Source organism: Grammomys surdaster, unplaced genomic scaffold (assembly GCF_004785775.1).
Source record: "Grammomys surdaster isolate TR1022 unplaced genomic scaffold, NIH_TR_1.0 209, whole genome shotgun sequence".
Taxonomy (NCBI): Eukaryota; Metazoa; Chordata; class Mammalia; order Rodentia; family Muridae; genus Grammomys; species Grammomys surdaster.
This window is the reverse complement of record NW_021604654.1, coordinates 1,782,072-1,809,054: the sequence shown is the minus strand read 5'-3', so window position 1 is coordinate 1,809,054 and position 26,983 is coordinate 1,782,072. Positions and strand designations below refer to the sequence as shown.

Sequence of the window (26,983 nt, the reverse complement as noted above, 5' to 3'; positions counted from 1 at the left end):
GCGTTCTGCCCAGGATCCAAGGAGAGTTGTTTCTGGCCCTTTCTCCCCCAGGACCTCCAGAGGGATATCCAAAGGGCCTTACCAAGCAGTTAGTATAGGGCAGTCCGCATGTGCACCTGTGCCTGGATTATTGTCTCTCTCTGGAATCAGGAGCCTTGTGTAGGCCAGGCTGGCCTCAGGAGCCTTGTGTAGCCCAGGCTGGCCTCAAATGCACTATGTAGCCAAAGATGAACTCCTGATCCTCCTGCATCCATCTCCCCAGTTTTGGAGTGACAGGTTGTACCACCAAGCTGGGCCCTGTGGTGCTGGGAATAGAACCCTGGCGAGCACTGTCCACACTGGGCCCTGGCTCTCAGTACCCTTCTGTGAACCCTGCTGCTGCTTTAGTTCCTACATTCATGGGTTCAATTTACATTTGTTGAAACCCTGTTTCCCACAGAATGGCCCATTCCCTGGTCTCTGGTTGTCAGGGATGTGGACAGACAAAACTGAATTCACTCAGGCAAAGCAAGGTATCCCAGTGGGTAAAGGGGCTTGCAATCAAGCCTGATGTCCTTAATTCAAATCCTGTGGTGCACACTACAGAAGGAGAGACTTGACTCCTCTAAGTTGTCCTGTTACTTCCACACATGCATCACGGCACACACCAACGTACCCCAAAAGTCAATAAATATAATAAAAAACAAATGGAACCTGGGCTGGAGGTGGTGGTATACGCCTTTAACCCTGGCACCAGCACTCAGGCGACACAAGTCTCTGAGTTGAGGTCACCTTGGTCTACACATTAGCTCCAGGAGAGGTGGGGCTTTGTTGAAAGACCCCATTTCAAAAAAAAAAAAAAATCCGCAGGCAGGACTTGGTCCTTCCGCGCGTTTCCCGTGCAGCTCTGGGCCTGTGGTGCACGGTCGTTCCCATCCCGTTCACTTTTGACTTCTTGTTGAGCCCCTCAGGAAGTTCAGGTCCTCCTGACTCTTTTCTAGGCTGTTTCATGCGGGGCCAGTTCTAGAAATGTGTTTACCAACTGTCTTCCTTCCCGGTAGGTGTCCAGCATAAGTCATCCAGGGCTCAGCTCCAAGCTCAGGTAGAATATGGACCCTAAGTATTGCTCTCAATCATGGGGACACGGATTTGAGAGTTCAGTGCTGGGTTTGGAACCCAGGACCATTAACACCGGAAGAAAGAACTTCTCTACCCGTGACTTTGCCCGCCCACAGCCCCTCACTGGTCGATTCTAGGTGGAAGCTCTACCCTGACCACGCCCCTCACCCCTCACTGGGGGATTCTATGTGGAGGCTCCATCCCTGATCCATGCCACCAAACTTTTATTTTATTTTTTTTGTTTTTCGAGACAGGGTTTCTCTGTGTAGCCCCGGCTGTCCTGGAACCCACTCTGTAGACCAGGTTGGCCTCGAACTCAGAAATCCGCCTGCCTCTGCGTCCCAAGTGCTGGGATTAAAGGCATGCACCACCACCGCCTGTCTACAACTAGTGTTCTTAACCATGAGCCATTACTCCAGCCCAAGTAGTTTTCCTTTCAGTGGGGCTGGAAAGATTTTTGTCATTATGTATGTGTGCTGTGTAAGTGTGGGTTCCATGCCACAGGGCTTGCATGGTGGTCAGAGGTGGAGGTGCTCTCTGCTACCTCCACCTGGATTCTAGGGATCAAACTCGGGCCAGCAGGCTTGTTGCCTATTCATTTACCTAGGTGATTGTAAAAAAAAAAAAAAAAAAAAAAAAAACTTTGTTAGGTAGAATTACCTGTGAGAGATGTTAAGACAGTCCCTTCATCAGAAATAGAGGTGTGCTACAGAGAAGGAAAGAGAAAGGAGACGGAACACAGTATTGTATTGGACTGCCATCATGTACACAGAACATTTCTTTCTGCACAGGAAACCATGTTCCTGTGCCCAGTTTCCCAGCTCCACCCCCAGTATTTATGAATCCACTTCCTCTCTGGATCTTCTTCTGGACATCACCTATCATAGAGTCCGATGTTGTGTGGTCTTTTGTGACAAGGTTTCCCACTAAGCTTGATGTCCTCAAGGTTGCGCTCCTGTTTGTGACTGTGGTGGAAGAGCAGAACTGTGTGGCCACCTTGTATCCATGCTCACAGCCCGGCTGACTCTCTGAACACACATACCAGATACCTAGAGAACCACCCTGCTGACCCTGCCCCCAACCCCATGGCAGCCACCACAGCTGCTTCAGTTTCTGCATGCCAGGGATGGTCAGGATGCCAGGGCATTTCTGGATACTCCTGGTAAAGCAGACCAAGTTCTGCTTGGATGGATGGAGGTGACGGCGGCACAGCTGTTCCCAAAGCCTCCTCTGGGAGTGGCTATCTCGGATCTTTCAGGGAGTGGCAGGGTTGGGTGGCCTTCCCTGTTGGCCTAGGGGTGGGGTGACAAATGGGCTGATCTGAATCAGGGGGTGGGGTGGGGATGACACAAGGGTGGGGAAGTCTAAACGTGGATATTCCTTCACAGTCATGGACAAGTAGGAAAAGGACTCAGCTGTCTTTAGCTTCCATCTTGGTGGTCAACAGAGGTGCGTGCAGCAGGGATGAGAATTGGAAGTTCTGAGAAGCTCCCCTGAGTCTCTTCTGGAAATCTTCAAAAACATTTTTTTTACCATTATCTATTTATTTTGTGTGTCTCTGTGGGCTCATGCACTGTGGCACAACAGTGGTCAAGTTGTGGGACTGGGTTTCCTCCTTCTACTGTGTAGGACCCAGGGACTGAACAGGCCTCACATGGCCTTCCTGGAGCCCTGGGGTTAGAAGATTAAAAGCCTGAAACTTCCCTTCAATGGATCTCCTCAGACTCAGACACCCTGACCTTGTACTAAACTGTCCAGTAGAGATTTGGGAAATGGGGACAGAATCCTTACCCAACGCCATACGTATTTAACTTAAAAGGGTGGCGGCGGTGTGTGTGTGTGTGTGTGTGTGTGTGTGTGTGTGTGTTTGGTTTTGAGAGTCTATGTAGCCCTGGCTGTTCAGGATCTCCCCAGGTAGATCAGGCTAGCCTCAAACTCTCAGAGATCTGCCTGCCTCTGCTCGCAAGTCTGGAATAGAAGGTGTGTGCCATCACACCAGGCTAAACAAAATATTTAAAACAAATTGATAATTCACACACAAGCAGCTGGATGTGGTGGCCCAGGCTAGTCAAGTCATGTTTCTCAGAGGTTAAGACAGGAGGGTCTCACCCAGCAGTGGTGACTCACACCTTTAATCCCAGCACTTGGGAGGCAGAGGCAGATGGATTTCTGAGTTCGAGGCCAGCCTGGTCTACAGAGTGAGTTCCAGGACAGCCAGGGCTACACAGAGAAACCCTGTCTCGAAACACAAAACAAAACAAAACAAAACAAAACAAAACAAAACAAAACAAAAAAGACAGGAGGGTCTCAACCTTCAAGGCTCCTTCCTAGATCCCCCTGTAACCATGACAACAGGAGCTGTGGCTCAGGGGTTCTGAAGCCCTGGGCTCCATCCTCAGCAAGGCTAACAAGAAATAGCAAGCAGACTATTTCCTTTGGTGGAGACACTGACCTTGTTTTCCCTTTAATAGAGGAATAAACTGAGGCTGTGTCCACCTTCCTTGTATTGTTCTGAGAGTTTCACTTGGCCCTGGCTCTGAGGGCCCCTCACCCCTGCCTCCATCTCCTCCTACAGGGGAGTATCACTTTTCCCTGGTAACAAGCAGGCTAGTGTGCCTCTCAGACAAAGGCCAGGTGATCTGTCCTCCTCACCTCAATCATTCATGAACAGCAGCTGGCAAGGCTGGGGCGGGTGCTGGGTAGGCCGGAGACACAGGCCAGCCATGTAGGAGAACTAAATAATGCAGCAGCCTGGGACATCTGCCCCAACAGGTGGCCTGCACAGGGACAGGGAAATTGTAAAATAGCTGGCACTAAGCCATGGTTCCCCCCAAATCTAGCCTACTTAAGAAAGACATCTAAGTCTCTGTCAACCTGGGGTAGAGGCTTCCTAAGCCAGGCTTCTTTGCAGGGACTAAAAGCCATTCACAACCTTGAGATGGGTTATTGTGACCAGCGGTGGCCTCCAAAAAGACATGTCCATGTTCTGATCCCCAGAGCCCATGAATGTGGGCTGTGCGCACAGTCAGTGAGAGCAGACACTGGTCTAGCTGGGGGTGGGGCCAAGTTCCATCCCTGGCATCACAAAGACTCTTTGTAGATGCCATTCAGGGTCCAGGAACTGAAAGTATCCAGGACAGAGTTAGGAGGAGGCAGTGTGAAGACAGAACCACACACCGGGACTCTGCCACAAGTCCTGGACACTTGGAGCTCCAGAGTCTGGGAGAGATAGAAAAGGCACTTCCTGTGCAAAGACTTCAGGGCTCCAAATGCAGGGCTCAATTCTGTGATGTTAGAGGCAGTCCAGTGTGGGGGCTGTACCACAAGAGCAATACAGATCATTAATCCATTTTAAAAGTGCTCTGGCAGCACTGGGGAAGGAAGCCAGGGTCTCCTGCATGTTGAGCCATGCTCCCAGCCCCCAACCGAGGGATTCTGGGCCAGGGCTCCACCCCTGAGCCACACTCCTAACTCATTGGGGAATTGTAGGCAGAGATGCCACCCTTGAGCCACACCCTTAGGCCTTCATTTCATTTGGAGGTTCTAGGCAGAGATTACCCCACCCCCACCCTAGATCTCCTGCCCTCTTTACTAAGTTGTCCAACTTGGTCTTGAACTCACTCTGGCTAGGCATAGACCTGTCATTTCATCACTCAAGAATTGGAAACGGAGCCGGGCAGTGGTGGCGCACGCCTTTAATCCCAGTACTTGGGAGGCAGAGGCAGGCGGATTTCTGAGTTCGAGGCCAGCTTGGTCTACAGAGTGAGTTCCAGGACAGCCAGGACTACACAGAGAAACCCTGTCTCAAAAAACAAAAACAAAAACAAAAAAGAATTGGAAATGGGAGGATGGTTGAAGGCTTGAGGCCAGTCTGAGATATGAATTCTAGGTCAATCTGGGTCACAAAATAGAGAACTTGTTTCAAAACAATCCTAGTTGGGAATGGTGGCACACACCTCTGCTTCCAGCACTCAGGAGCAGAGGCAGGTGCATCTACGTGAGGCCAGCCTCAGGCTGGGTCTCTGCAGTGGGGGGTTAGATGTTGAATTACTGCCTGTTTCAGCAACCTTGAGGAAATATTTAAAGGGAGTCTGGGGTTTGAGATGAAGCTGCCCCAGAGAACTGCTGGACAAAGGTCCTAGGCAGGGTTTGAAAAGAGTCAGGCAGGTTAGAGAACCTTCCCCACAGAGGTCTGATTCAGATCAGAAAGCAGATAAGGAATTGAAGGTGAACAAGACCATTCAAGGATTCTGGGAAGCCAGGCGTGGTGGGGCAGGCTATTAACTCAGGAGGCAGATCTCTGCGCGTTTGGAGCCAGCATGGATCTACAAAGGGAGTCCAGAATAGCTAGGGCTACACACAGAAATCCTGTTTTCATAAAAAAGGTTCTGGGAGGTCTCTGAAGTGGCTTTCAACAAACTCTGCTAGTGTAGACCTGTGCACGGAGATCAGCCTTCTCCGACTTCACTGGCAGCCACCCATGCAAGTTGGCTTCTGAGGGTGGGGCCCCTGCTTGGCACCAGCCACCCAGAGAACAAAAACTGGCAGCCAACCTTGTCCCTGATGGTCAAGCCAGGACCTAATGGGCGTCCCAGAGGGCTCAAATCCTACGCCTTGTTGTGGGTTTTTTCTAAATCCGCGGGACGGTCCTGATTAGTGATTCTGGGCCTTCAAGCTAGCTGCTCTGCCGGCTGGCTGGGCCTGAAAGACCACTCCCGGCGCGGCCTCCGTGGAAATCGGCAGCCGCTCCTAATCCAGACTGGAATCCTCTGGCACCAGGCCCGCGTTGGGGTTCCAAGGCTGTTGGGCCCCTGGCCAGGTCTGTAAGGAAACCAGCATAGCTGCCAGCCCCTTTCCCCTCTCCCGCGAGCCACAAGAAAGGGAGGTTCGGTACTGGGCTCACCGACCGAGCAAGGCAGAGGAGAAACTTTTCCCCCTTGACTGGCCTTTTTTGTTTTTTAGCAGATAATCAGGCCGACAAGAACCCGAAGAGTTTGCGCCTTTGGGAGTCCCACCAAAAAGGATCTGTTTTACAGCCTGCCCTAGGCTTTGGAGACCCTGTCACGCTCTGTGATGCCCCAGGACTGGAAGGCAGAATCCTGGCTCCTGGGGTGGAGGTACAAGAAGGGGTGGGGAGTTCTGCCCCTCCAGTGGATTCTGCGGCTCCTGAGTTTATTTGGAATGCATGCAACTGGATACTTTGTAGCCTTGTTTCACCAACTATAGCCAGAACCAGTAACACTGCGGTTCCTTTCCTCGATTTCCCCATTTCTGCAACATAGGTGGAGCTTGGCTGCCGTGGGTAGACAAAAGACGGAAAGGATGATTCACAGTCTAGTCGCGACTGCGTCTGTGAAGCACGTGGCCTCCATTTCGCAGCGATCTAGTCCAGGAGAAACTGGGCTGAAAGTCCAAGTTTTGGCCACGTGACCCCAAGCAAGCTCGGTCAATACGGGGTTTTCTGCCCGGTTCTAAGATGGCGAAGCACCTAGCTTTACCCTCAAGTTGGAGGCCAACGGCTTCCAATGCCCGCTTGCAATATGGAGGTAGCCTCCAGAATGCACGCTTCTCTGCATCTGACCCGCCACGTACCCACTCTCAAGATGGCTTCCCACGGGTTGGACGAAGGCTCGCTCATTGGTTGAGATGCTATCACGTGCTTCTCCTCATTCACGCCCTCGCCCTCCCCCACAGGCTGGTTCCGTCTTCCGTCTTGACTGACGGCCGTATCGCCGAATAGCTGTCTGCTGTCTCTCTGAGTTTCGCCCTTGGAGTAACATTTTGACCAATAGAAGGCTCTAGAGGGGGCAGGCGGGGTTGACCACGCCCACAGACTGCGACGGGAGCCAATGAGTATCGCGCGCGGGGGACGTGTGCGGGCGTCTCCGCCATCTTGTGAGTCTATAACTCGGAGCCGTTGGGTCGGTTTCTGCTATTCCTGCGCCTCCGCTCCGTTCCCCGCGGGTCTCCTCTGTGTGCCATGGACGGGTAAGTACTGCCGCGCTCGCCCGCCGCTCGCCCACCGCTGCGTCCCAGCCATCGCTGTCGCGCGGGATGGCTTCCCCCCCTCCCCGCCGACCCCTCCAACCGCTGCGAGACGCGCGCGTGTGGCTTCGATCCGCGTGGCGCGCTCGGAACCCCCGGCGTCTGAGGCCCTCAAGGAACTCTGGTTTAGGGTGGCCGCACCCATACTTCGGCTCCTCTCAGCTCTCTGGCCCGGCGCACTTCCGGTGCCCGCGCGGTTCTTGCGGAGTTATCCGGCGCCCCCTCCCCGCCCTCAGCGTGCACGCGCCTTTCCCCGATGAGGCGCGCTCACTGGTAGCGGCAGGGCCGCTGTGATCCTTCCCGCCTCCCGTCCTCCAATTGGTGCAGGCTCGCCGAGTGCCCAAGAAATGTCGCTTCGCACTCCCGCATGCGATCTCGCGTGCGCGCGCATTGTAGGGTGCGCGCCCCGCAGCGCGTGCGTGGGCCTGTGCTGAACGCGCACGCCCTTCCCGCCTCGGGGGAGGTGTCCGGAGGAGGCCGCCAGAGCCCCTCGACGGAGGAGCGGTGGGCCAAAGTGGGGTTCAGTTCGGCCTCCCGCCTGGGCGCCGGCCTGGCATCCGTATTTCCTCCTCGCTTCCGCGTGATGCCCCTCCTCCACTCGGCAACTTTTTGTAGTTTTCGGTTTGTTTTGGAGACGAGATCATTGTAGGCTGGCCTGAAAGATCCACTTGCCTGCACAGTGGTGGGAGTAAGGGCCTGCGTCACCAGGCCCCTACTTTTCTCTTTTTGTTTGGGTTTTTGGTTAAGGACTGGCCTTGAATTCCTGATTTTCCTACCTTAGCCTTCCTAGTGCTGTGAGTCACCAGGCCCAGGAACCCAGGAAGCAGCTTTTCTTCTTTTCTTTTAAGACCCAATTCTGAAAAACAGTTTGGCCTAGCTTCAAGCTCAGTACCGATGGCAGTCATCCTGCCTCCTGCCTCAGCATTCTGAGTGCTGAGGTGACCGACAGGAGTCTCCAGTTGGTGTCTTTTAGCAACTTAAGGATCTTTGAGCAGGGTGTGGTGGTGCACACCTTTCATCCTGGTAGAGAATGGCAGATCGGAGTGAGTTCTAGACAGCCTGTGCCGTGTAGAGAAGCATTGTAACAAAAGAACCTTTGAAAGCAGTAAATCAAGAAGCCAGCCAACACTCCTGGTGGAATCCCTTCACTAGGCAGACCCCTAAGATTCAGTTGGGAACCTGCCAGCCATGGTAGGCTTGCTGCTGCTGCCTGTAAGCAGGCTAGATATGAGGCAGTGTGCAGTCACGAGGGGCTGGGGTTGATCAGTAACCTAGGGTGTATCCGGGCAGCTCTGTTGGTTTGTAGATGGTAACTAGGCCGCTTTGCTTGCCATCGGCAGCCTGGCCCTGGAGCTCCCCACCCCCACCAAGAAGCACTGTCTTTGGCTGCTCTTACCTCTCTTTCAGACTCCAGCATTGTAGGATGCTCAGGGGTTGAGTAGTGACCCAGATCACTGATGTGCCTTATAAACATTGGACCTTTTAATGTGTTGAGAGGCAGGGTCTGGGTCCTGTGTGGAAGGAGGGGGGTCTCCAAGGACAATGATGGCTTTCACGGTGAGACTCAGTGGGTGTCTCACTTCCCTGCCTTTCCAAGTTGGACTGGCAGAGGACCCGCACAGTGCTGACGTCTACTTTTCTCTCCACAGCATCGTCCCAGACATAGCAGTTGGTACAAAGGTAGGTGTCTCTAGCTTGCTGCTGCACCCAGTCCCCACTGTAGTCATATAGTGAGATGAAGGCTTGCTTACTGCAGTGACCTGCCTCAGTCCAGGGCCTACAAAGACTCATAGGCTGAAGACAGCACAGATGCACATATAGACTTGCCATCCAGGAGTTTTGGGAGCCTAGGACCCTTTTGTGGGTCTGGTGGTTCTGTCTTTGTGCTGGCCTCTTCCTGGCTGGCTTTGCTTTGTCCTGCCCTGCAGCCTTCATCTAATCAAGTTTAGGCCTTTGGAGTTTCCTCTGCGGGTTTGGTTTGAAAGGCTGTGGCATGTTCTGAGGTGAGACTGAGTGTCCACCTCTTTGGTGCTGTCTTGTGAGTCTCTTGAGCCTATGCTGTCCAGGCAGGTGCAACCCTGCCCTCCAGCGACTCGTTCCTCAGCTTCTTGAGTCTGGGGACACAATAAGCATGCTTCCAGCTCCATTGGTACTTTGGGTTGAGGCCTGGAGCTAGAAGGGTTGTAGGTGTCCTGAGTGTTAAATGACCGTGCAGGTGTGTTTTGTGTCAGGGGTTGGCCTTGTGGTGTTACTGGGCTATTATGACTGCCTGTTAAGCTGGAGTAGGTGGCAAGTAACTTGGGGTTCCCCCTCCAAGGCCCCCTGTAGTGAGGCCCTGAGGCCACCTCAGATGCTGCCAGCTGATTGCTACCAGGCTGCTGTCTGGACTAGTTTCACTCTTTTTCCTGAGTGGACGATGTCTCCACCTGCCTGCTGATCTTTCCTCAGATAAATCTGTGTGTTCAACAGTGGAGGGAGGGAGGGAGCCCCACTTTGCCCAGGTGAACAGGGTATGTCTGGGCAAAGCTGGTGGTGACCTGGATTGCCCCATGGCTCCTTGTCCACACAGTGCTCAGCTCCAGCTAGCCACAGAGGGCATACTGGGCAGGCTGAGAGTAGGCAGCTTTGGGTGGATACGTAAGTGGACCAGGGCTTCTTTGCTCTGTCGAATGGATTGGGACTATCACCGTGACAAGCGTCTGGGATGGCTGGGCTGACCAGGGGCTCCTGTGTGCTGTGCTATCACAGGCCTAGCTGCCTGGCGCTGTTGGCCTAGGTGGCTGCAGTTTGCTTTCACTGTCATGGGCTCCCAGGCCTCTATGGGGAGACTGTTAGGTCTCTGGCAGCCTGCCAGGAACAGAGCTGCAGGAAGTACTGCTCCTGTTGCATTGCCCAGACGGAAGCCACCTCCCACTGGGGTCAGCACAGGGGACCTCATGGGTAAATGGTGGCCAGCAGGAAGTGACTTCCGCAGCTCAAGTGATACGGACATGAGATTCTGAGCTTTGCATACCAGGGTCTTGTCTACCAGGCCAGGCAGGTCCAAGCTCCCTCAGCAGCCCTTGCTCCTGAGACTTTAGTGTATGGCCACACCCCATGGAGCTGCTCAGGACTGGGTTGGAAGCTCCAGGTTGGGGTTAATTTACCTCTTCCACTCAGGGTGAGTAATGGGCATGGTCAGTGTTGGCTGCTGTGGTCTCTAGACCTATCAGCTCATAGTGGGTGCCTGGTTCTTCCATAGTCAGGCATTGTTGGCAGTGCCCTAGACAGTGTTGGATGGGCAGTGGGGGGAAGGGCACTGTGTTGGGCTGGTTAGTGTCTGGGCCCCTTGGATAAATATGATCCTGAGTCCCTGGGTGTTAGGCTTCAGGGTCTGGCTGCCTGGGAGTAGAGAGCCAGAGAGCTCTGTCTCATGAAGCCCCTGATCTGAGGCTGACTCTGGGTGGCAGGTCCTGCCTCATTTACTGTCCTGATCCCGAGTCTCCTGTGATTTTCAGGGGTTGGTTCAGCCAAAATGATGAGCAGGTTGCTTCTAGGAAGGAGTTCTTACCATAGGGTCCGTTTAGGGGTTCCCCAGTGAGCCACTTCTACCATTGCGTGTTACTCACGGGGACAAGTGTAGTCCCTGGTCCTTCTGGAGGATGACCAGGACATCAGGGCTGGGACAGCAGCAGGGCCCCGCTTTGTTTCCCCGGAAGCTGCCAGCAGCTCTGCCAGGAGGGTACCGTGAGGCTGGCAGCTGTGTGCTCTGGACAGACAACCCGCCAGGAAGGGGCCTCCCACATGGCTACTGGCACAGGGCCCTAGTGAAGTGACAGTGGCTGGTAGTGAGCGATAAAGCCACAGGCCTGGGGCATTGTGCAAATCCTGGGGTTGGGGGCGGAGACTGGGTGGGAATGCAGGAAAGGAATCAGCCTGGACTAAGGGTCCATGCTCTCTTCTCAGCGGGGATCCGACGAGCTCTTCTCCACGTGTGTCAGCAACGGCCCCTTCATCATGAGCAGCTCGGCCTCAGCAGGTGAGCGCCCATGCCCTAGGGAGTCTTGCCTTGGCAGGTGCAGGGTGAGACGGGAGAGGACCTGGCCAGAGGGAGGAAGGGGACTTGCCTGCAGCCTCACAAATGCACCCATCCCTTTTCAGCCAATGGAAACGACAGCAAGAAGTTCAAGGGTGACAACAGGAGCACAGGAGTTCCTTCCAGAGTCATCCATGTCCGCAAGCTACCCAGTGATGTCACTGAGGGCGAGGTCATCTCACTGGGGCTGCCCTTTGGGAAGGTTACCAACCTCCTTATGCTGAAGGGGAAGAACCAGGCCTTCATTGAAATGAACACAGAGGAGGCTGCCAATACGATGGTCAACTACTACACATCCGTTGCGCCGGTGCTTCGTGGACAGCCCATCTACATCCAGTTCTCCAACCACAAGGAGCTCAAAACCGACAGCTCGCCCAACCAGGCAGTATGTCTTCAGGGCAGGTGGGTGGGTGGCCAGGCTCCCTGCCTCAGCCCTGGGTCACAGCTCATGGTTCCTCCACAGCGTGCCCAGGCAGCCTTGCAGGCTGTGAACTCTGTCCAGTCTGGAAACCTGGCCTTGGCAGCCTCGGCTGCTGCTGTGGATGCAGGGATGGCGATGGCAGGCCAGAGCCCAGTGCTCAGAATCATCGTGGAAAACCTTTTCTACCCAGTGACCCTGGACGTGCTGCACCAGGTGGGTGGGTGCATGCCCTGCACCCGGTGGCTGGATCCCCACCTGCCCCATCTAGAGCTCACACATCCTCTCTTGCAGATCTTCTCCAAGTTTGGCACAGTCCTGAAGATCATCACGTTCACCAAGAACAACCAGTTCCAGGCCCTGCTGCAGTATGCTGACCCTGTGAGCGCCCAGCACGCCAAGCTGGTGAGTAGGACTTCCTGGGGTGGACAGTCCTGTGACTGGCCCACACTCACCTGTGTCTCCCCACAGTCCCTGGATGGTCAGAACATCTACAATGCCTGCTGCACACTGCGTATCGATTTCTCCAAGCTCACCAGTCTCAACGTCAAGTACAACAATGACAAGAGCAGAGATTACACTCGACCTGACCTGCCCTCTGGGGACAGCCAGCCTTCACTGGACCAGACCATGGCAGCAGCCTTTGGTAAGATGCTGTACTGAGACACACCAAATGAACGGGGGTTGGACAGGCCACCTAGCTGTCAGGGGACCCTGGCACTGCACAGCCCAGCCACTCAGCAGTCCTGCCCGTGCCTGGCCCAGCCGTGAGGTGAGGTGCAGTGATTAGTGTCTGTTTGTTTCTAGGTGCGCCCGGCATAATGTCAGCCTCTCCGTATGCAGGAGCCGGGTTCCCTCCCACCTTTGCCATCCCTCAGGCCGCAGGTATTCACGCTCATCCTGACCCCAGCGCCTGCATGCCCACACAATCCCATAACTGCCCATAGACGGGGTGCCGCTGGCCCCGAGTGTCAGGTCCCAGGCCCCCTTCTGGGGAGAGGGGAAGGGGCCTTCAGCAGCACCCACAGGCAGCTAGGGCATGGTAGTCTCAGGCAGGGCTGGGCCAGGTGCCCTGTGCTGGCATTACCAACAAGGCTCTAATCATTCAGTTTTTGGTCTGGTTCCCTTCAAGCACCTCGGGCGAGGACGAGGACGCAGTGTCCCTAGTAGATTGAATTTAATGGCCTGGTAAGCAAGTGGCCTCTAGGGCTGAGGAGCATGGGCCTCGGGCCTCCCCGTGCTGCCCGAGCATGCATGGAGGAATTGGCGCCGCATGTGTGCACAGCCGGGCAGATCTGTGGCAGGCCCTGCTTGCAGAGGGCCTGTGTCAACCAGAGCTTTTGTGCTGTTGGGCGCATGCAGTCTGATCACACCTGGACTGGCCGTGGAGTCAGGCAGCGTGTGTGGCCTCTTGGACAGGCCATAGCCAGGCGGACACCTCGTGGCTGTGTGCGGGACCTCTCCCCTCTTGATGCAGACATACAGGCTCACATCTCTACTGCCTTGTTTTGCAGGCCTCTCTGTCCCTAATGTCCATGGAGCCCTGGCCCCCCTGGCCATACCCTCCGCTGCTGCTGCTGCTGCAGCTGGCCGCATTGCCATCCCAGGGCTGGCAGGTGCTGGGAATTCCGTCCTTCTGGTCAGCAACCTGAACCCTGAGGTATGTGGGCACTGCTGTGCTCTGCCTGTGCAGTGGGGGGGGGGTTGCTGGCTGACCACAGTCAGGATGGGGGAGCATCCTGGATGGCAGGCAGGGTTTCTGGGTGTTCTAGGCACCGTGGGTACAGGCGTGCCACCCCTCTGTCTGCTGCTGTTGGCCTCCGCTCCTTCCCAGCCACTCTGAGGTTTTCTGTTTCCCTCTCAGCTCCATTCGCACCCGGCCCTCAGTGCTCAGAGCCGTGGTGTTTTCCTTGCTGTACAGACAGTCTGTTAATTTGGGGCATGGCAAGGAGGCCTGGGAGTGCCAGTTGGAAGGGAGGTGGTGGCTCAGACCGGTGCTGGCTGGAGCTCTATAGAGCCAGCATTGCCTTTCCAGGAACAGGTCTGTCTGTGCAGGGAGTGCCGCAGACTGCCCTTTTCTCCTGCGGCTCTCCATGGCGGCCCTGCTCCAGCCAGTTCACTTTAGCTGTCCTGAGCTGTCTGCCACCTGGGAACTAACAGGCTCCACTCCTTGCCTCAGTCCCTAGTCTCGGCCACAGTGCTGGCCCATGGCCCTCTGGCCTGCGTGCAGTGCTTCTCCTCGAGTGTGTGAGTGTGTGTGTGCATGTGTGCGTGCGTGTGTGTGTGTGTGTGTGAGTGTGTGAACACAGCCTCATTTTCCTACGTATTTACTGACCTATGTTTTGCTACTTTTTTCTTTCCTCCCCTCCCCTCCCAATTTTTTTTCTTGCCTGATCCGGAATTTCTTTGCCAACTGACTGCACGGTTCTTCTGCTTCCTGTTGTTGCTTGAAACAAACAAAACATAAATCAATAAAAACAAAACTCCCCTCTCAAACCCGCTCTCCGGAAACCAACCTGCCCTTGAATATTAACATCCTGACAACTTCATCATCATGAACCTGCTCGCCTGCGGGGACTGTCTTCCTCGTGGACGATTGGCACTCGCCCCCTTGACCTCTCCCTCTCCCTGTCCCCTGCTGCCTTCCTCTGCTGTCTCTAAAGAGAGTCACACCCCAAAGCCTCTTTATTCTCTTCGGTATGTTATTCTCACTTTTATTACCTTGGTTTCATTTAATTGGTTATTTTACACCCTGCTATGTACTATTGAGTTTGTGTTTTGGCCTTCTGCCTCGGTCCGTGGTTTGCTTCCGGTTTGCGGATTGTACTGAGTAGACACGCATGGTTACCGCCCTGCATGCTTCCAGAGCTAAGCGTGTCAGTAGCATGTGAACATGGCTGTTCTGACAGCTGTCTGGAGTCCGAGACTGCCTGAGTGCAGCGTCTGTTAGCAGGCCTTGAGCTGTGAGACATAGGCTCCCGGTGCCCACTAAAGAAACCTGGCCCACCGGGAGCTGGGGACTCAATGGGTGGGTAGTGGGTGGGTGAGAGAGGTTGGGTGACCAGGCAGCTTAAAGACTTTTCACTCTGGGTTTCCAAGGTGTCTATGGAGATGTGCAGCGGGTAAAAATCCTGTTCAATAAGAAGGAGAACGCACTTGTGCAGATGGCAGACGGCAGCCAGGCCCAGCTGGGTGAGAACACCATAGGGCATGGGGCGCTCGGACCGGGAGTGGGCTGCACCTTGGGCTGGACGCCAGTGGGCCTGGTCCTGCTGCTCATGGTTCCCACTCTTTGTTCAGCCATGAGCCACCTGAACGGGCACAAGCTGCATGGGAAGTCGGTGCGCATCACACTGTCAAAGCATCAGAGTGTGCAGCTGCCTCGTGAGGGGCAGGAGGACCAGGGTCTGACCAAGGACTACGGCAGCTCCCCGCTGCACCGCTTCAAGAAACCGGGCTCCAAGAACTTCCAGAACATCTTCCCACCCTCAGCTACCCTGCACCTCTCCAACATACCGTAAGTCAGCCAGAGGGCTGCTTGCCTCGTTTGTGGGCCACGGAGGGCTCCTGATCTCTGCCACCCCACCAAGTGAGCCCCAGCCAGACACCTCCTGTCTCTCGTAGGCCATCTGTGTCAGAGGATGATCTCAAGAGCCTCTTTTCCAGCAATGGTGGTGTAGTCAAAGGCTTCAAGTTCTTCCAGTGAGTAGAGCCCTGCCTCTCACCCTGTGCCCCTTGGCTTACCCCAAACTTGCTTTCGAGCTGACTACCCCACTCCACCCTTGCAGGAAGGACCGCAAGATGGCCCTGATCCAGATGGGGTCTGTGGAGGAGGCCGTGCAGGCGCTGATTGAGCTGCACAACCATGACCTGGGCGAGAACCACCACCTGCGAGTGTCCTTTTCCAAGTCCACCATCTAGGCGCCTGTGGGCCGCAGCAGCTTCCACCATTCCAGAAAAGAAAGCCACTTTAAAAAGCAGCTGAAGTGACCTTACAGACCAGAGATTTTATTTTTTTAAAGAGAGATCAGTTTACCTGTTTTTAAAAAAATTAAATCTAACCCACTTTGCGTGGTAGGAATGGCTTGGGCCACAGAGGCCCAGTCAGTCCCGGCACCACGCCGTGAGGGGCTCAGGCGTGAGGCCACAGCGGTGCCCCAAACACAGCCGCTTTCTGTGCCTTACAAACCAGCGTGCCTCACAGCTGCACAGCCACTCTCTAAGGCCACCAGTTGTCTCTAGACCTGCAGGTGAGCCAGGTGGCCTATACGTAGGCTCCCCAATGCTGTGCAAGAGCTGGGGCCACTCCCCTATACCCTATAATCAAGTGACATGATTCTCCCATGTCCCTGGTCAGCCCAGAGGGCCCAGGCCGTCCTCAGCTGCCGAGCCTGTGACCTTTGTATTCTATTCCTCGTGGTCACAGACACCTGTGCCTAGCAATATTTCCACTTGACCAAATACCTGAGTCTTTTCCATTTATATGCAAGAGATATAGTTTTAAGTAACTTTTTATAGCAATGATACAGTTGTATGTGTGTACTCTAAGCTTCTGTCCCCTGCACTCCTTCCTTCCAGTGACCAACTTGCAGGTGGGCCCAAGCCAGGGCTCGAGAAATAGCTCTGAGGCTTGTGGGTTTCTACCTTCAAATTTTGGACCAAAGTTCTGTTTTCTGCCCGCCTCTGACTGCCCAGTTGAGGGGCTGACCTCTAGGCCTTAATGTCCCTCCCGGACGCCCACCTCCATCCTAGCCTGTTTCTGTGGGAGGGCTTCCCTGCACCCTGGTTCTGTGAAAGGCGTGAAAGAGTGTAAATATTTATGATTTTATACCTGTGGGGCTGAGGCGGTGCAGCAGTTTTTTATGGTGACAGATGTATATTTTGGTACCGACTACAGGCTCAGTATTGTCCTGGGGCCAGCCCTGGCCACATCTACCCCATCTCAGATGGTGTATTGGGAGGGGGAAGACTTTCCATTAAAACAGTTTTATAACCTTTGCCTTCCCTGAGCCCCTTCATTCTGAGCTGTAGGCCAGGCTGGGCCTGGATTCAATAAACACCTGTGTCCTGCACCTCCTGCCTGTCATTGGGTGATGGGGGGTTGGGTGCCATGTATGATAGGGTGCTCTCGGAGCACAAGGGACAAGGCTTGGAGTCAGGGATCATCCAGACCACATAACAGTTAAGCATAAGCCTTTTTATTGGGATTGCAGACAGCCCCAGTGCCCATCACAGCTCTCCAGGCTTAGTCCTGGTACCTCCTGGCCTGCATCCTCCTGTAGTAACTTTCTGCCTCAGCTTCCACTTCCCTCTCTGCCAGCCCACCCACCTGGCGCCTCAGGGTGGATTCTCGGCTGCCTGCACCCAGGGCCCCTTCACTCGCACCTGGTGGGGGCAGACCCTCCCCAGTGGCCAGGTTGACAGTGGCCACGGCCCCAAACCGGGGTTCTTCCTGGTCCACATCACTGACTGGAGACCCAGGCCCCATTCCAGGCTGTTTACAGCTGCTTCTGAAGCCACGTGCCAGGTCCCCCAGCTCATAAGCACCCTCACCCTCCACCACTTTAGCCTTCCACTCCCAGGGTGTGCTGCCACCAGACAGGTGCACCACTGGGTGGTGAGGTGCATGTGCATCGATTGTGACAATGCTGGCAGAGTCACGGTCTGACGGGGACCTGTACTGGGAAGAGTCAGAGCTGGCACTGGAGGATGAGGCTGTCTCAGCCTTGGGGCCCCCTGCTGCTGCCTTGGACATGGCAATGACCTGAAGTAGCCTTGGTGGGTTAGCCACCCGTGGCTGTGATGGAGCCACAACCACTGGGCCGCCACCCTTCTCAGCCATTGACAGCCACTTGGCCCGCACTGATGAGCTGCTCTTGGGTGACAGGCCGGCTCCAGCCTGAACACCTTCCTCAGGGATGTGTACAAGGGGCTGGGGGCCTGGCCTCGGAGGCAGGATGACTCGGGGCCCAAGCCCTGGCCGAGCCTGGACAGTAGGGTAGAGTGAGGGTGGAACAGGCCCTTCCTCCTCCTCTTCTTCCTCCTCTTCTTCCTCTTCCTCCTCTTCCTCCTCCTCCTCTTCTTCCTCTGCCACCTGCTCTGCTGGGGCCCGCAGATGCACAGGGCTAGCCTCATCAGGCAGCCCCAGGCCACGGCCCTCCAGGGACTTTTGCTTCCACTCACTGATGAGCTGCCTGGAGCGGGAGGCGTCAAGGGGCACGTGGATAGTCATGTGTCGCCGCGCAGGGTCGTCCAGCGAGGGTGTGCTGACCCGGGGCAGTGTGTTGCTGAAGGTGACCATGCCCTCTTTGCCCATGGGGCTGCGTGGGGCCAGCAGGTCCACATCCACACTGGCTCTCTTCAGGCTACCAAGGGACGTCTTCTCTCGAGCCACAGGCCGAGGCACACCCTCTAGCCTGCCTGGAGGGCCCAGCTCATCTGTGCTGACAGACTTATTCTGCTGATACATGGACTCATGGCCCCGCTGTGTCAGCGCTCGAAGGGCGTCCTTGGCCGGAGCTGGGGTAGGCACCTTTTCTGCAGGTGGTGCCTGGAAGTTACCCACCGCATGGCAGGCCTAAGGATAAGGGCTGGCGTGAGGCTGTTATCCAGCAGGCCACAGGGAGGCACCAGCATCCTATGGCTAATAAGACTATGCAGAAGCCGTGACAGAATGCTATTCCCTCAGACCCCAAGCCACCAACAGGACCCTTGGATGTTCTTGCCGCTCGGCCTCCCTGCTCCTTGTCACCACTGGTGGCTAGCCTCCTCCCTCAGACCTCCTCCTTAGCCACCACTCTCACCAGGTAGGCAGCGATGCCAGCACCGATGAGAAAGCCGGCATAGACATCCACGGGGTGGCTGCGGTACTGAGTGATCTGCGTGAGGCCGCAGACGCCTGCTGCAATGGCGAAGGCGAACACGAGGACAGGCTTCAGCAGCTTGGTGGTGTCGGAGATGACGGAGTTGAAGTACATCTGGCCAACAGGTGGGCGGGGTAGGTCTTAGCTGCTGCCCTCAGGTAGACACGGGGCGCAGCACTGGGGGGTCATCACTCACCGACACGTAGACAGCAGCGAAGGCTGACAGTGTGGCGTGCTGGGATGGGAAGGTCTTCCTACAATAGGCACTGTGTCAGCCCTGCTCGTCCGGGGACAACCGCTCCAGGCCTGAGTTTCCCCAACCAAAGTCCACTAGAGTAAGGGTTAGGGTAGTCCTACTGCAGGGCTTGCGGGGGGAGGGGGGTTCCAGCTCACCGTGCTGACAGGATGGCGTGTGCATCATGGCCAGAGCAGATGTCCTGTGTGATGTAAGGGTTCGCCTCACAGGAAGTGCCCAGCAGGGTGTAATTGGGTTTGCAGACGGTTAGGAAGAAAGGCGTGTGGTAGCCGGTGGCCAGCTGGATGACATCTGTCACCAGAGCCGTGGCACACAGGCCAAACACGTGTACACCTGAGGACGAGAGGGCCAGGCCAGGGGAAGGGAGCAGGGGGGAGGGGTGCTCCCCCCAAACCTGTTTACACCATAGGCCCCCCACCCCCACAAATGGACTTCAAGGCAGGATCAGGGATCCACAGCCACTCACCCACAAAGCGCACTGTGCGCCGGAGGAAGGAGTTGAAGTTGCAGCCACCAGCATTGATGCTGCCCTCCACAGCCCCTGGACCACGGCCCCAGAGCCGGGACTGCAGGCAGTAGACCACGCCCTCGCCAACCATGATCTGCATCCCCAGGGACAGGAACAGGGACAGGGACAGGCAAGTCAGGCAAGGTCACAGTGAGGGACTGGAGCACCTAGGCCCCGGCACAGCTACTCACTGAGGCCGCAGGCGCGGCGAAGGCCAGGCTCAGCAGCATGAGCAGCGGGATTAGCTCCTCGTTCGTCTCCACATAGGGCATGGACAGGGAGCGGTCGTAGCACTGGAAGCCCACCTTGGCCGGCTTGAACAGGTCAGTCAGCTCCAGGAAGTACAGAGACACAACGGAGGAAGCCACGATGGGTAGCTGGGGGTCAGACAGCGGCCTGGGTCACTGGCCAGCCCACCACAGGCTCAGTCACACAAACGCTCCCTCAGGACCTAGTCTGTCTGCCACCGTGAGGTGGAGACGTAAGGGTTCTTTGGAAAGTCAGTAGTGTCAGATGGTGTTTCGCTGGGGCAGACATATGAAGGAACATTTTCTTGAAATGGACACAGGTAAAAAACTGTTTTACTAAGACAGACTCGTAATGAAATGTTTCAGTAAAACAGAGTTTACCTCTGATGTTTTACTAAAGTAAACACAGAAAAAGACACATGATAAAAGATTCTTCATTAACAACGCACATGCATTGGGCCGTCTTATGTATTGTTGAGCTGCGCTGCTCCAGGCTCTAGAGAGAAAAACACACTAAAAAACTTCTAGTAAAATATTGATGGCTTCCTGTCACTTCCTCAGACTCAGGCCAAATGACAAAGTAATGTCAGCTGCTTTAGATTCATGTAGAGTTTTGCTAAGATGAACTCACGTTTAAAGCCAACACATGTGATAAGTCAAGACCGTAGAAGACACAAATGTTTCAAGAGGGTATAAATAAGACTCCACAGAGCACAGGGGCTTACCGACAGAGCCTTACCAACAGCCTTACCGACGACAGAGCCTTACCGACAGAGCTAGCTCTGAAATACTTAGTGTCACGTCTTCACTAATCTCCAGGTTGTTAAAAGACACAACAAAGAAGTTTTCCTACTACACCTGGTGCCTCTTACTAACACATGTCAGTTTGACTGCGGCCTGACTATTTCCATCAGGCTATGTCACCGTACTATCCCGACACTACTAAACTAGACACTAATCTGTCTATCTATAAAGTACTTACAAGTAGATCAAGCTGCCGCTACTGACCTGTAAGCTAAACTACTAATTTCCTAACAACACAGATAAGATTTACTCCAAAAAGACCATTTCCAAACAAGTCTACTCCCATATCATAATAACCTTTCTTCCCCACTACCTCTGGTAGGTGACAGACTAAAAAAAGAGGGTAAAATGTTTAAAAAACCATTATTAAAATTGAGATTAAAATATTTAAAACTACACACCCATCCAGCCACCCACCCACCTACCACTCATTTACCCATGCCCTCACTGGTTCACTGTCCATCCATTCACCTATCGTCCGTCCGCCCCCCCCCCCTGCCCCCCCCCCCGTCCGCCTCCCCGTCTGCCCCTCCATCATACATGCACACATACATTCCGTCCCTACTTCTTTGCCAGCCTCCCTAGGGTTCTGTTGATAGCCCCACCCCCTCACCAGGCTGTGCCACATTAGTCAGTCCTGCTGACTAGCCTTCCTTAGAGCGGCTTTCCTAGTGGCATTTCCATGGCCCTTCCTCATCACCCATCCACTATGCAGCTTCAAATGGCACCCAGTGTGTGGCAGGCGCTCACGTCCCTCAATCTTGCCTCACTCAAGACCCTGTCTTGGAAAAGAAAATCAAAGCCAAGGCCTGGAGAGATGGCACAGCAGTTAAGAGTGCCCCCCCTTTCTCTCTCTCTCTCTCTCTCTCTCTCTCTCTCTCTCTCTCTCTCTCTCATTTTTTATATGCACTTGAGTTTTGTCTGCATGCATGTCTGTGTGAGGGCATTGGATCCACAGAGTTACAGTTGTGAGCTGCCACACAGGTTCTGGGAATTGAACCTGGGTGCTTTGGAAGAGCAGTCAGTGCTCGTAACTGCTCTTAACTCCAGCCCTGCTGCCTGCTTTTCCAGAGGAGTTGGATTTGTTTGATTCCCAGTATTCCCAGAGCACCTCACAACCTTCTGTAACTCTCGTTCCAGGGACTTCGCTGCCCTCTTCTGGCCTGCACAGGTTCCTGCATGCATGTGGTGTTCATGGCAGACAACCAGAAACATGAATAAGAATGAAGTAGCCAGGATCAGGTAGTGTGCGCCTTTAATCCCCGCATTTGGCCAGGGCTATGTGCTGAGCTCGTTTCAGTCAATGAATAAATATCAGTCTGGACTTGGAGCCGGGGCTCAGTGGTAAGATGCTAGTTTGACACGCAGAAGCGTCAGCCCTAAGGAGGGAGAAGCTGGAGGATCAGGAGTTCAGCTACCAAAAGGATTTGCGGCCAGCCTAGGTCTCCCGACCAAGACTGTGATGACCCATGATGCTTTGAGCACATGTGCAGGAATGTTCTGTTTGACACTTTGCGTGCAGGGTATGCAGGGTAGGGTAGGGGGCTGTGTCCAGTGAGGAAATAAATCTTTCTTCTCCCCCCCCCCCAGGGTCTCACTATGTAGCTGATCTAGAATTCACTGTGGACCAGGCTGGCCTTGAACTCAGACATCTGTCTGCCTCTGGCTCATGAGTGCTGGTATTAAAGGCGTGTGCCACCACTGTCCGGCTCAATTACTACTTGTCTTTATCTGTGCATGTGCGTGTGCATATGTGCATGGAGAACAGAGGGCAATGGTGGGTATTCTGTCTTCCCGTTATGTGGGCGGGTCCCAGGGATCGAAGGTTTGTCTGTAGGAGCCTTTACCAGAGCTTTCTTGTCAGCTCCTAATGCCCTTCTCCACGTAAGCGTGTCCATTTATAGCTGTTTGTTGGAGCCTCGACCCCAACAGAAGGGAACTAGCATCTGTACCGAAAATAAAGTAACAGCCGTGTGAAGACAGCCTTAGGTCCGTGCGAGCTCTGGTTAAGATCTGCTGCTCACACAGGGTGCCAGGTGCCAGTGTGGGCAAACACAGCAGGGTGCGTGAAACGCTGCACTTCCCTCTGCCTGGAGTGGTGGCAGCACATGCCTATTATCATAGTACTTGAGAGCCTGGGGCAGGAGAATGGCTCTGAGTTCTGGATCAGCTTGAGCTGCTTAAGGAGAATCAATCTTAGCCGGGCAGTGGTGGTGCACGCCTTTAATCCCAGCACTTGGGAGGCAGAGGCAGGCGGATTTCTGAGTTTGAGGCCAGCCTGGTCTACAGAGTGAGTTCCAGGACAGCCAGAGCTACACAGAGAAACCCTGTCTTTGAAAACAAAAGCAAAAACAAAAACAAAAAAAGGAGAATCAATCTTAAAAGAAACAAACCAGGGCTGGAGACATCTCAGTGCTTAAGAGCACTGGCTACTCCTGAAGAGGATCTGGGCTCAATTCCCAGAGCCCACACGGCAGCTCACAACTGTCTGTAACTCTAGTCCCAGGGGATCTGACACCCTCATATAGACACTTATCCAGGTGAAACACCCATGCGCTGAAATGAAAGTAAATAAAATAAACAAAGCAAAAGATTTAACCCAGCACTCGGGGCAGCTCTCTGCTGCAGACGGATCTCCGAGAGTTCAAGACTGGACAGCCAGAGCTACACAGAGAAACCCTGTTTCAAAAACAAACAAAGAAATTAAGAAAGAAGAAACATGCCGGGCGGTGGTGGCACACGCCTTTAATCCCAGTACTTGGTAGGCAGAGGCAGGTGGATTTCTGAGTTCGAGGCCAGCCTGGTCTACAGAGTGAGTTTCAGGACAGTTTCTACACAGAGAAACCTTGTCTCGAAAAAACAAACCAACAAACAGAAAACCAAAAAAACAAAACAACAACAACAACAACAAAAAACTCCCAAAAAATAAAAATAAAAAATAAAAGGAAACCTTCGTTGGGGGTGAGAACACTTGGTTTGCACATGCTCATCCAAGGTCCCAGCACCACAAAGCAAGCTGGGCATAGTTGGGTGTGCAGTAACTTGGGTATTGCAGGGTGATGACATGGAGGCCCTAGCGAGCTTTTAGCCCAGTGTGAAAGCATTGAGGAAGACACCTGACATCCACCCTACGTTCTGGCTCAACATACATATCAGTTGGGGTGAGCTCTGAAGCACTGACACACAAACTCACACCATGCAGGGATCTTAGCCCTCATGGTGGTCTGTGCATGTCCCAGCATCCCAATACCTGGAAGGCAGAGACAGAAAGGCTGCTGAGACCCTGACCTGGAATACATCTCAAACTCCAATCCAGCCTAAACTACAGAGTGAAATCCCAGATCGGGGTTGAGACCAGGCTCAGCTGTAGAGCTCCAACCTAGAATCCCCTAGTAAGGTGGTGGGGGCGTGGTCAATATGGAGCTCTGCCCAGAATCCCCCAGTGAGGAGCTGGGGGCGTGGTCAGGGTAGAGCTCTCCCAGATCGGCCAGTAAAGAGAGGAAGCGTGGTCAGGGTGGAGGCCCGTCTAGAATCCCCCAGTGAGCGGGGGATGGGGGTGTGGTCAGGGTAGAGCTCCTGCCTTAGAATCCCTCAGTGAGGAGCTGGGGGGCGTAATCAGGGTGGGGCCCCGCTCTGAATCCACCAGTAAAGGGAGGAGGTGTGGTCAGGGTGGAAGCCCACCTAGAATTTCCCAGTTAGTGGGGTGGGGGCGTGGCCGGGGGTAGAACACGGGTCTGATAAGGTCCAGGCCCTGGATTCTGTAGCCAGCACTAAAGACATACATGAAAATCATTTTAAATGAGTGAGGAAAAAAAAAGCTGTAAAGAAGTTTCTGGAAGGATTTCAAAGGATTCTGGTGAGAGTGGGCTGAGGGGCTGGGCAGAGCCTTGGGGCGGGCTACTGTCACACTTAAATGCCATCTTGGGACATAAGCATTCCCCCTAATGCTCTGCGGCTCACACAGGTCGCCTTGCTGGAGGTCGTCTGCCGTGAGGACAGAAGGCTGGACTCCATCCAGCCTGACCCGGGGCTGGTGGGACTCTGCCTGGCTCGCAGCTTCTGTCATTCAAAGGAAAATGCAACCCTCCACACTTAGTATGCACCAAGTGAATGCATTTATTGTTTTCTATTTTTAGATCCCCTCAGTTCCCCACCACAGCTGGCTTGATTCCCCAAGGGGTTGAGGAGCTCTGGTGGAGATTGGGCGGGGGGCACACAGACATGCCATTAAAAAAAGGGTACTGCAGAGCCAAGTAGCCAGCACCCATCCTCACTAGTTGGGGCTTGCTCACCACCAGTCCCTCAATTTCCAGCCCCTCTAGTTGACCTTCTCACCCCCACCCTTAAAAGAACGCCTAGCATCCTAGCATTCCCCCGTCTGTTCCCACAGTCTAAAGGACCCTTCGGAGGCTTTGCAACTCCTGCTCGACCTGTAAAACCCTGTGCTTTGGACCCAGCTTCATCCCCATCTCAGCTCTAGGTGGTCCGGTTCCGCGGTGTGGGTTCCTGTCCCTGCAACGTGGAGGGGAAGGTCTTGGAAGCTCCCTGCCACGAGGACCTCTCTCTGCGACCCTCACTCACCTCCACGAAATAAAAGCAAGGCAGGAGCGTCATGCTGTCCTTCGGCGTTTTATTCTTCTCCTTCATAGCAATCATGGTGATGCTGGCGCTGTAGGCCGAGATTGCAGGGGGACAAAGGCAGGCTGGAGACTAGGAGGTGCGCAGATGGAGTCTCCAGTGGGAGATAAGGGCTAGCCAAGAGGGCTCGGGGAAACTGAGGCTGGAGCGGGGTGGTGGGGGAGGACTTGGGGAAGGGAGATGCCGAAGCCCCCGCACCCGCACGCGGCCCGCTCACTGGCGGGAGCAGGGAGGGCGGAGTCCGCTGCAGAACGCGGACACAAAGCCAGGGTCCCCGCGTGGGAGGGACGCGAGGCCCGGGCGCGGTGCGCGGCGCGCGGGCTCTTTGTCTGCCCGCTCTGCAGCCCGCTCGGCCCCGCCCCAACCCCGCCCCCGACTCGGGCGCCTCCGCCTCCCACTCTGCGGGTCTCAGGGTCTCCGGCCCTGCGCGGGGATCGCAATCCGGGTCCCTTCCCTGCCCCTTGCGTGCGCCTTCTGTGCGACCTGCGCGAGCACGGTTGGTCTCGCGGACCTAGGAGCGCGCGGCGGAGTGTGGGGAAGGCGAGATCCCGCGCCCCGCACCTCCAGTTGCCTCCCTGCGTCTCACGGTCGCGAATTCCTTGGCCCCCACGTCTTCCGTGCCCGCGGCTCGCTGGAGTCCGTTTCCATGGTGAGGTCCCTGGGCGCCTGAGTGAAAGGAGACAAAGACACAGGGGTGGAGGGGCTGTTCTCTGTCTTCTCTCCCCCTCGCCCCGGTCCCACCTCTCTGTGTCACCTTACCCTCCTGACCCTGGGTAGCTGGTGCCTAGAAGATAAAGGACTGTAATAAGCACTTATGCGGCGCTTGCTGTTTGCAAGGGTTTCCCCTCTACAGAGCAGCTCTCCCTGTAAATGTAGAGGGATGGTTGACCCCACCCCATCCTGGATCGGACAAACTGGGGTCATAAGAAGTTAGATCGGTACAGTTACTGTCTGCTGAGCGCCTACTGTATACCAGGCCCTTAACAAACACTTGGGACCCACTGAGAAGTGGGACTTAAGCTGACAGACCCTCCAACTCTCTGTTTGAAGCCAAGTGTAGTGATACACAGTTGATGTCTATTCAAGAGGCTGAATCTGGAGGATTGCTAAGTTCCAGCTCAGCCTGGCCTACACAGTGAGACTCTGTCTTAAAATGCTTAAAAAGGGGGTGGCAGGGAGGTTAGAGAGGTGGCTCAGTCTGTTAAGTACATGTGCTGCAGGCATGAGGAACTGAGTTCGAATACCCAGCATCCACATAAATAAGCCAGCCATAGTGTTCTATACTAACAGGGCCCTGGATAGGGGGCGGCCAGGATCACCAGGACTCTCCAGCCACCGTCTCACCTAAGCCAAGGAGAGACCCTGTCCCAAAAGGCCAGGTAAAGCTAGGGCACGTCTGTAGTCTCAGCCATATGTGAGACAGGCAGAGGGATTCCATGAGGTCAGCATGCATAGTGAGACCCTCCTTCAAAAACAAAACCAAAGTGCACATTTGAAAGGATCCATGAGCTTCCAGTCACTGCAGGGCACACAAATAAAAGAAAAAAAGAGAAAAAGGCACCTGTGCTGTCTGAGTGGGCACAGAGGGCCGCACTCACTGAGCACACAGTGCCCTGGTACCATGCGCCCACTTAAAACAAAACCAGAACTATTTGATGTGGTTCCAACCTGTCATCCTAGCACTCTCAGAGATGAGCCAGGATTGTTGTGAACTCCAAGTTAGCCTGGGCTACAAAGTAGACAGCCAGAAACCAGCAATGCTACATAGTGAGACTCTGTCTTGAAAAATACATAAATAAGGAATAAAGTATTAAGAGTTCAGGGTAATCTTTGTATATATAGAGAGTTCCAGACCAGTCTGGACTCCAGGTGACTGTCCATAAAAACATGCACAGGTGAGCTGGAGAGATGGCTCAGCAGTTAAGAGCTCTGGCTGACCTTCCCAAGGTTCCAAGTTCAGTTCCCAGCAACCACATGATGGCTCACAACCATCTCATAATGAGATCTGATGCCCCCTTCTGGTGTGCAGG

The 26,983-nt window shown here is 54.6% G+C and overlaps 2 protein-coding genes across 3 annotated transcripts; one reads left to right on the top strand and one right to left on the bottom strand.

The window, feature by feature from the left end:
* Nucleotides 1-6,797: 6,797 nt before the first annotated feature.
* On the top strand, nucleotides 6,798-16,708 carry Ptbp1 (polypyrimidine tract binding protein 1). Of its 2 annotated transcripts, XM_028771540.1 has the most exons (14): nucleotides 6,798-7,086; nucleotides 8,793-8,823; nucleotides 11,089-11,161; nucleotides 11,284-11,603; nucleotides 11,682-11,852; nucleotides 11,931-12,041; nucleotides 12,108-12,282; nucleotides 12,444-12,521; nucleotides 13,151-13,296; nucleotides 14,300-14,333; nucleotides 14,736-14,828; nucleotides 14,937-15,153; nucleotides 15,261-15,338; nucleotides 15,425-16,708. In XM_028771540.1, the coding sequence occupies exons 1-14, from the start codon at nucleotides 7,079-7,081 to the stop codon at nucleotides 15,555-15,557; spliced, it is 1,668 nt and encodes a 555-aa protein (XP_028627373.1). In that variant the 5' UTR covers nucleotides 6,798-7,078; the 3' UTR covers nucleotides 15,558-16,708. The 2 variants fall into 2 exon arrangements, with proteins under 2 accessions (XP_028627373.1, XP_028627374.1); XM_028771541.1 differs by lacking the exon at nucleotides 12,444-12,521.
* Nucleotides 16,709-16,870: 162 nt separating this feature from the next.
* Plppr3 (phospholipid phosphatase related 3) lies at nucleotides 16,871-25,224 on the bottom strand. Its single transcript, XM_028771542.1, has 7 exons — nucleotides 24,897-25,224; nucleotides 19,455-19,640; nucleotides 19,222-19,357; nucleotides 18,893-19,088; nucleotides 18,696-18,753; nucleotides 18,440-18,613; nucleotides 16,871-18,213 (listed from the first exon to the last, which is right to left on the bottom strand). The coding sequence occupies exons 1-7, from the start codon at nucleotides 24,969-24,971 to the stop codon at nucleotides 16,882-16,884; spliced, it is 2,157 nt and encodes a 718-aa protein (XP_028627375.1). The 5' UTR covers nucleotides 24,972-25,224; the 3' UTR covers nucleotides 16,871-16,881.
* Nucleotides 25,225-26,983: the final 1,759 nt, after the last annotated feature.